The sequence below is a fragment of the Boleophthalmus pectinirostris genome, unplaced genomic scaffold (assembly GCF_026225935.1).
Source record: "Boleophthalmus pectinirostris isolate CB_2022bp ecotype Guang Dong unplaced genomic scaffold, ASM2622593v1 HiC_scaffold_3, whole genome shotgun sequence".
In the NCBI taxonomy this organism is placed as follows: Eukaryota; Metazoa; Chordata; class Actinopteri; order Gobiiformes; family Gobiidae; genus Boleophthalmus; species Boleophthalmus pectinirostris.
The window spans coordinates 11,108,547-11,117,878 of record NW_026571299.1 but is presented as its reverse complement, the minus strand read 5'-3'; the positions used below and the strand labels follow the sequence as shown (position 1 = coordinate 11,117,878).

The 9,332-nt window shown below is 40.5% G+C and overlaps 2 protein-coding genes across 2 annotated transcripts; both read left to right on the top strand.

The window, feature by feature from the left end:
* Window positions 1–2,799: 2,799 nt before the first annotated feature.
* On the top strand, window positions 2,800–5,805 carry LOC129410974 (centriole and centriolar satellite protein ofd1-like). Its single transcript, XM_055160280.1, has one exon. It carries the CDS (start codon window positions 3,004–3,006, stop codon window positions 5,803–5,805), a length of 2,802 nt encoding a protein of 933 aa, XP_055016255.1. The 5' UTR covers window positions 2,800–3,003.
* A 1,081-nt stretch (window positions 5,806–6,886) lies between these two features.
* LOC129411041 (mitochondrial pyruvate carrier 1) lies at window positions 6,887–7,860 on the top strand. Its single transcript, XM_055160620.1, has one exon. It carries the CDS (start codon window positions 6,968–6,970, stop codon window positions 7,292–7,294), a length of 327 nt encoding a protein of 108 aa, XP_055016595.1. The 5' UTR covers window positions 6,887–6,967; the 3' UTR covers window positions 7,295–7,860.
* Window positions 7,861–9,332: the final 1,472 nt, after the last annotated feature.

Here is a 9,332-nt window from a genome sequence, read left to right as displayed (position 1 = left end):
ATTGATAAGTTGGTATATAGTAATGTAACTAAATATATTTTCAAAGTGTTCCTCCCATAACTACATACTGAGTTACTTTTCCCTGGGGTAGTACCTGTTTGGTGATGGTGCGGACAGTGGAGAGGCACAGTGGGGCATATTTTGCGTGGTAATCGAACAGACACATGTCCAGCGCTTCAAAGATGATGGCTTTCCCCAAACGAGTGTCAAACACCTCCAAGAATTTGACGATGTTTCTCTGGTCACATCCTTCCTCCATCAGTCGAGTCAGGATAGAAATCTGAACAAACAGAGACAAGAATTCAATGAAATCAGATTAGGCACCGAGGTAAAAAGATGCGTCATTAAAGAGGCACTGTGTAACTTTTCTGGTGGGGAGTTTCAGCTGTTAGATGTTATCGCTGTGTCTTGAAAGGTTCACAGTAAAGCGTCCATCTTGTCTGTCTTGCTTTGTTTAGTTACATTTTTGAAAGTTGTAGATGACTAAATGCATACTAGACTACATTTTATTTATTTATTTATTTATTGTTTTACTGTTATAAATTGAAGCCCATAACTTCATGGAACATACATTCTTATTTGGTAAAATGTGAACAGGCTAAAAGTTTTGCCAGGTGAGAGTCGAGCAATGTCGATGACAAGTCCCCACCTCCCGCCCCTGTACGGTGTCCTGGTTTTGACAAACGGATATGGTCACACTAACCTGTATTCCACTGAGTCATGTCTTTTAATCCAACAGAAATTGACCGCATCAGCGCACAAGAGCTGTAGTTTTATCTTCGCTTAGTTTTTGCAAATTAGCGATGCGGTTTTAAGTTTCGTTTCTGTGAGAGTTGCGCAAAACTGAATTAAACACATTATAACCTCAAACGGATTGATGTGGCTCTAGAGTCGTTACGGTTTATATGTCGTAAAGTTGAATTTATTTATGCAGATTAGTAGTGCAGATAGTAATAATAATGATGATCATTTTAATATAAAAACGTTAATGATTAATCGATAATCGATCGTTAATTCTTCCGACGATCGATTAAGAAAATTTCATCGAATGCCCATCCCTAGTGTGGATTTACTAGTGAACTGCTTTTAGTCATTTTTAGTTGACAAAAATTATGTAATTTTTGTTGTTGTTTTAGTTTGATTTAGTTTTTTTATACTTTCAGTTTTTGAAACTATTTCACAAAATTTCAACACTGGATTCTTACTGTGATTGCCTATCCACAGTTCTGACCTGTAACTTGGTGTCACTCCATGAAGAAAAGCAGGTTGTGCAAACCCTCCACCAGAAAAGTTACATAGTGCACCTTTAAATCATATAAAAAATCTAAATGTCTTACCTCTTTCTGGGTGTCCTGTTGATATAACGGCAGTTTGACAGCCACATTCTGGAAAGTGTCCTTGATCTGACACTGGACCACTTGGGCAAATCCTCCCTTGTCCAGGTATTTGATGAACCTGTAGTTTTGGGGGAGAGATGATATGATCTCCTCCTCGCTCAGTCGGATTGTTTCCATCTGGAAATCTGAAAAACAGTACACAAACATGTCACAATGTGTTTTTATTCATGTCTAAATGCAAACTAGTCCTGACTGCAGATATGTTTGCAGAGAGGGCTCAAATGTGTTCCTCAAAGGAACTGTATGTAGCCTGTGCTCTTACTGTTTTTAAAAAAAGTTACTACAATAACAAATGAACACAACTGAACCTGTGTTACCAGAGCCTAAACCTGCAGAAATCTTACGTACAGTTCCTTTAAGAGAACACCAACAGTGATTGATTTGTGGGCGTAACAGTAGATGTGGGTAGGTCACTTTTACTTGAGTAACTTTTGAATACTTCTCAGAATATTTTTCACACTCTATACTTTTACTACTTCAGTAAAATATGTGACTGTAACTGTACTCTTACTCTAATATATGATATGATTCTAATATTTGTTGTGTAACCTTTGAAAACACCAGATTTTGTGCGTTATTTCATGTTTTGTCCTTCCAATTACATCAACTTTAAATCACAAACCAGATGCCACGTCTTACTGAGCAGTTGTTTCCACAAATACAGTTTAACTCTTACTTCTTACTTTCTTGTACACCTTTTAACTTCTACTTAAGTAATATTATTTTGAAGTACTGCTACTTATACTTAAGTAGTAGTTCAAGTTTTGGGCTACTGTACCCACTTTCACTGAGCAGTTGTTACACTGAAAGGGTTGGTGTTTGTAGCACTGGCCTAACACTTAACTCGTTTTACCTTTCAAAAAGCACTAAACAATCACGTGTTAAGAAGTGTATTAGAATAAGTTTATGTTTGAGACAAATAGTTACTGTTCGCCACAAAAAAACCTCCCACAAACCTTCAGCCTACGAAAACGTCAATTCCCTTTGGTCAGAACACATGAAATGAAGTAGAAACTTACCTGAACGTGTTTGTGGAGCTGTGTCCTAAATAAAAGTTGTGCGTTGTAAGTTTTGTCTCTCTGCCATAAGGTGTGACTGTCTTCTTTGCTGTCCTTGCTGTCATTACTGTCTTTGCTGGCCTTTATGACACTTCAAAGTTCTAAAAGGATTAATTATCGCCATAGTGACATGTCACTATGGGGGAGAGGAACTCATTGTTATGATGGGAACATTAGCTCCGTTAGCTTCATTCGCTGAAAAACGTCAGTGCTTGATCAATCTTTATTTTTAGGCTAATATATGTAGCATGCAATTCTTCGAACGATCTGCTCTCAAACAAGATAGCTGTTTTATCCAATACAGGGTTTGCTAGATCGTGGAGATCAGGGGTGAGTTGGTCACGGGGATTTGTTTGTAGCTGCTATAGTTTAGCTTGGCCGATGTGAAGTGGTCCTCCGCTTTGGAATATGTTTTAAATGATGTATTTTTGACCTGATATGATTGCATTAAATTGGACAAGGGATCGAATGAGGATGGACGCGGTGGCATGATTCGAATCTAACAAAATATCTGTTTTTTTAATCAACTTCTTAAGCAGGCAACAGTTATGTCTGCATCCAGGGAAGAAGCGCTGTCTCCCGACGAACTAAGAAAGAGACTTTATCAAACATTTAAAAGCAAAGGACTGCTTGATACATTAAAAACGCAACTGAGGAATCAGCTGATCCAGGAATTAAAGCACCCACCTTTGACAGAGGGCAAGTCATCTGTCAAGAGTGATTCTGGTTTGGCCACAGTTTGTAACAGCATAGTGGCTGATTATCTACGAAACTCAGGTTATGAGTACAGCCTGTCTGTATTTAACCCAGAATGTGGTCTGAGCAAAGACAAGATGCTTACAAAAGAAGATATTCTCCAGTTTGTGAAAATTGCTCCAGAGTCGTCTCTATACAAAGCACTGTTGGCTCAAGAAAATTGTGATAAAAGTTTCCTAATGTCTCTCTTGACGCAGTTAAGCCACACTTCCACCCAAGAAGGCAATGATGTGGTCACTCAGACAACCAACATATCAAGCTATGGGGAATCACTAGTTGAAAAGATGAAAATGATTGACATGGAATATGACAAACATACTTGCAGAGGCAATACATTTTTCACTCTACAGTCTAAGCTGGATTCATATAAAAAAAAAATTGAAGAGCGGCTACAAGATGAAATGAAAATAAAGTTGCAGCACTTTAAAGATGTTGAAGTTGCTAAAGTGAAGATGGAAGAACAAGCCAAATTTAACAAAGAAATGGTTAAACTCAAACATGAACTGGAGGAGACATATGAAATGAAAGCAAAAGCTCTCACGGAACGTGAAAAAAATGCAATTGTCCGGTTACAAAAACAGCAAGAGATTGAAGAAAAAAATGTCTACATGCAAAGACAAGAAGTACTTAAGGAAATTGAAACCGTCCGGAACCGGGAGAGTGAGCTGAGGATCAGAATGGAGGCTTTTCAAAAAAATTGTCAGATTCATGAGGAAAAAGTGAAGACCACAGTGGAGTTGCTGAGACGAAGGGAAGTGGCTGTGAAGACCTTGGAAGATACGCATGACCAAAGACTTAGAAATGAAATTTCTAGATATCAACTTGAACTCAAGGAAGAATTTGTCAAGAGAACAGAAAAACTGACAGAAAATGAGACACGAAATAAAATGGAAACAGAGCGTCTTTTAAAGGAGTCAGCTGAGCTTGACGCCAAATTGGAAGAGCATGTTAGAGCATGTTCAGAGATCAAAGAGCTGAAGATTGAGCTTAACATGGCACAGCAGCAGCAGTCTATACTGACTGAACAAAAGGAGTTACTTAAAGAGAAGCTTGAAACCATGAATGACTACACAAGCCTTAAATCAGAGAGGGTGGAGCTACAGGGCCAGCTGCGACTGCTGGGCAAACAGCTGGAGGAGGCGCTGGAGGAGAACAGTCATCTGCGTGCGGATCTGCAGAGGATCCAGAGCGCTCGAAGACAGGCTGAAGAAGACTGGGACAAACAGAAACAGGTGCTGCAGGCTCAGCTCCAAAGTGAGGTGGAGCACAGTGCTCAGCTCAGAGCACATCTGATGGAGTCTGAGGAGAAGGCCAAGTGGATGAACAACCATGTGGACGATATTAAGATGCAACTGCAGCAAACACAGCAAGCTCTTGAAAATGAAGTGCTGCGTAATCCCAAGCCTTCTCTAGTTGACCGCTCTATTCTGGAGATCTGCTCTGACCACCTGGTTCCTCCTGACATCTATGTGGACAGAACCGTACTGAAGAACACAGCGCATTATGATTTGTCTAAAGCAGATGGATCCTTGCAAGGAGACACCTGGGCCAACGCATTCGAATCTGACATGGATCTTATTGCTGATGCTAAAGCCCGAATGCTGGAGTTACAGAGAGAAGCTGAGACTATTGAGGAAGCCTATAGGAACTACCAGCAGAGGGCAGTGGTGTCCAACATCTCACACATGCTCATCCGGAGACCACTTTCCCCACAGTATCCTGCTCCTCGCGCAGACTCCCCACTGAGACGGCCACACAGAGTGGTCTCTCCCAAAGCTACTAGGACCCCCTCTGTAACATCATATGACACCAGAAAATCCTCTGAAATTCAACCTAAAGTGACGTTTTTAGAAAATCCTGCCGGGACTCTACCTTCAGGGTTTTTAGCTGGTCATGATGCACATCAATTGACTGAGACCTTATATGAAAGAGACCAACACTTTGGGGATGTAAGGCCCATTCCAGCAAGACGCACATCTCTTCCTCAAGAATCACCCACAAGAAATAACAGTCAAAAAGTAACTGAAGGCCCACTGACAGCCTTAGTAGAGGATGCACTACTCTCAAATCCGAAAGCTGTTCCTTCTGATGACTTCCTCTCTGAACTCAGTCCACCTCTCAGCCCTCAGCTCAGGAGCACAGCACGAGATACAGCCAGCCCACCAAAACTGAAGCCTGCTTTCTCCAGCTCAGAGTCCTCTCCTCAGCCAGAAAAAATCACCCTGGAGGATCTCACAGAGCCACTGCCAGAGCAGAGCCACATTCCAGAGCTTCTCCTGGACACTGGCGTCCCAGAAGGCCTCACTGTCCCGCGCCTACAGAGTCCACAACATCTACAGCAAAACCCACCACCAGCCACACAGAGTCCTGAGGATTTGCAATCCTCACGTAAACCTTCAGTGGCGGAGCAGGAGGATGACGGGGAACAAACATGGGAAAGAGAAAGAAAGGAAAGACAAGAACAAAGACTGAGAGAGCAAGAAGAGGCCAGAGAGAGGGAGCTGCAAGAACTGGAGCGACTAGAGAAAGAACATCTCTTGCAAGAGGAAGACCAGGCAGCAACAGAAGAGGAAGGTAATATACCAGACATTTAAGCAGACTTTTGCTGGTGTGTGTATATATTGTAAATGCTTTTTCTTTATTGTTTCACTTTTTGTTGTATAGCACTCTTCAAACTTTCTTTATTTGGGAACACTAATTAAACACTCAAAAAACATCCTTCTGACTACGCCATCGTTATTACAATAAGATAGAACCCCGTCACATGTGGTGAGTTGTTGAGTGAACAACTTAAGTTCATCGTTGACCAGCTAAACAGGGAGCCATTCAAGAAAAACTTGAACCTCATCACATTTGATTCCCTCAAGCCAATGCAACTGCTACAGATTTTAAATGATGTTTTGGCTGAAATAGACCCAAAGCATGCTATAGATGATGATACAGAAGATGATACGAGAAAACCACAGCCACAACATGGAGCAGATGAAGATGTGGAAGGATCTGGAGTTACTGATAGAATGTAAAAAACAGTGCTTCATTAAGGCTCAAAACCAGGCATCTATTGGCAAGGTCATTCAAGAAGGAGGAGAGGACAGGCTTGTATTGTAAACTTAGACTGTTCACGCACACTACAATCAAATATGGTCACTTCAGTTTTTATTTATAGAGGTACATTCTATACATACATTTTGCCATTTCATTTTGAGATTTTAGGAGACTCTTTTCTTTCAAAAATCACCATTAATACATGACAAACTTTAAGGTAAAAAAAGGCAGATATTTTTATCTCTTTGTCAATGCTCCCACTTCTTTAAATTGGTCTAGGTTGGTTTCTTGGAGGTGTTGCTAAACTTTTTTTTTCAATAACCCACTGGACATGTGGTTTTGACACATGTTTGTGGAGCTGTGTCCTAAATAAAAGTTGTGCGTTGTAAGTTTTGTCTCTCTGCCATAAGGTGTGACTGTCTTCTTTGCTGTCCTTGCTGTCCTTACTGTCTTTGCTGGCCTTTATGACACTTCAAAGTTCTAAAAGGATTAATTATCGCCATAGTGACATGTCACTATGGGGGAGAGGAATTCATTGTTATTTTTCTAATCTCTGTGTTCTACATAAATACGACAGATAGTATATATATATATATATATATATATATATATATATATATATATATTTAGACCAGTGTCCTCTGCGCTCGAAAATCGGGTCGTCCTTCAAACTAGAAACAGGACAACAATTTTGATCTCCCACACAAGAAAATGGCAGGAACGATTGCCCGTAAAGCTGTAGACCATTTGAAAAGCAAGGAGTTCAGAGATTATTTGATGAGCACGCATTTCTGGGGACCTGTGGCAAACTGGGGTCTACCTATAGCAGCCATCTCAGATATGAAAAAGAGCCCTGAGATTATCAGTGGCAGAATGACCTTCGCTCTCTGTTGCTACTCACTCGTGTTCATGAGATTTGCTTACAAAGTGCAACCCCGCAACTGGCTGTTGTTTGCCTGCCACATAACCAACGAAACAGCTCAGTTAATCCAAGGAAGTCGTCTCATCAAATACAATCTTGAGAAGAAGTCATCATAATCACCAAATCGCCTACATGCCAGAGCTTTGGAACTCCGTGTAAAATGTGGCTAATTTACTCTGATCAAAAGTCACATTTGGACAGAGTCTAGTAATAAGGTCAATTCTTGGGGTGTATTTCGGCAGTGTAACATTAAAGAAAATGTTAATATCCAATAATTGAGTGATTGATTGATGCCTTAAAAATATGTTTTAGTGCACAGCCAAGATGGTAAAATGGAACGACTACTTTGAACAATTATACATAATGCAGGTCTTGGGCATCAATATTTGTATTTTCTGAATGTGTAAAACACATTTACATTACATCACATTTAATTGATAAAACTGTCACCCATGCTAATATGAAGTTGAACACACCAGTATGTTATACAAGTAAATATAGGTATACATTTAATAAGGTTATTTGCTATTATTTGATTCAAACTGGACATCTCATTTGTTGATGCTGACCAAATCCGTGTTAACATATTCACATTAATTTAACATGTTTTTGTTATTTGATTCATTTTCCCTTAAAATGGAACATGATTTCTTCAAATAAAAAACACTTTTTAATGATGAAAAAAAAAAAAAAGAGCAGCTGGTTAACTCAATTGGGAAGTCACACCAACTCCCCAACCAGAGATTGGGTACGAAACCCCAATAAGTATCACGCTGAGCGAGGCAGTGACTGACCTGAAAGATAAGATCATGGCCCGAATGAACACAAGGCAACCCCGATGCCAGTTACAGAGGCTAAGTGAAGTACCATCTGAAAGTCTCCTAGACGATGTGAATGCAGCACTGAGAGCGATCCCTACCACAACAATCACTGAAACCAATGAGCTGATGTACACTTCAGCAGCAGTGATCCTAGATGTGTTGGGCTATAAGAGCAACCATGGGAGCCATGCGATACAATACCCACCATGGCAAAGACGGTTAGAGGCTAAAATCAAGGAGGTGCGGAGAGAAGTGAGCCAACTGTCAGAGGCCCAGAAAGGTGCAATGAAATTGGTACATCAGATACAACAGATAGAAGGGGGTGGGGTGGAGGGTTTACCTTACATATTGAATTTGAAGACACTCTATAAATGTAAATACACATGTGAATGCATTGGGATTAGTAAAGTTTCTGTGTAAAGTTTTGCATTGTGTTTTTGTATGTTTATGGTGGCTGGCCTCAGTCCAGCAGAGGACTAAGGATGAAAATGTGTTCTCCATTCCCAGTTTTCCTACAGTCCCTCAAGTTTCTCGCTCACTCCAAACTTTCTTTCTGCTGCTCAATTACCGTTTTCAGCTGAATATTTCACTATTTGCAGCAGGACAGCAGCTTTTTCTGCAGGAGACGTGCGCAGCAGAGCGAAGTGACAGTGGTACAGGAGTAATAGGAGTAGCAGATACTGACACACAAGCCTAGAGCGCCCTCTTGCTGCTGTCAGTCTGAACATTTTAATAAATAAGTCGCACCGGACTATAAGTCACAGGACCACCCAAACCACAAACAAAAGTGTAACTTATAGTCCGAAAAATACAGTACCTCTTTAACTGTCTGGCCTAAAGTACATCATGATCTTCTGCGACTTGAGAACATTCTCCAATAACACACCTGATGTAAAGCCATGAGCAGACATGGACACAAACTCTATATGTTAAAGCCCAAGAAACTGCACATAAATTACTCTTTACTGATGCCAGAGAAAGAGCTCCCAATCTGGCACCCCCTGTCAGCAGACGGCAGTGGAGAATAGCTGGATTGTGGCAGTTGCTGCAGACTTAGCTGTGATGGGTAAAACTCCTCCAGGCGTTCTGAAGACTGTCTCATCTTCAACACTGTCAATCTGTGGGAAGGCAGAAATAACCCAAGTAGAACCTTAGGTGGTACAAAAAAATACACCAATGCTTAAAGGTAGTTTCTGGAATATTCTAAAAGTCATGTTTAGTCAATTTCCCCTATTACACGAAATTGACTCTTGTGAGCTTTAAATTATGTTAGAACGTTATTTCCTCCTCAAAAACATACCTGTTGAGCTGTTTTGTTTCATTTACACATTTG

Coding starts and splice junctions, on each gene's coding strand:
- LOC129411041 (XM_055160620.1), top strand. CDS start 6,968: ATGGCAGGAACGATTGCCCGTAAAGCTGTAGACCATTTGAAAAGCAAG.
- LOC129410974 (XM_055160280.1), top strand. CDS start 3,004: ATGTCTGCATCCAGGGAAGAAGCGCTGTCTCCCGACGAACTAAGAAAG.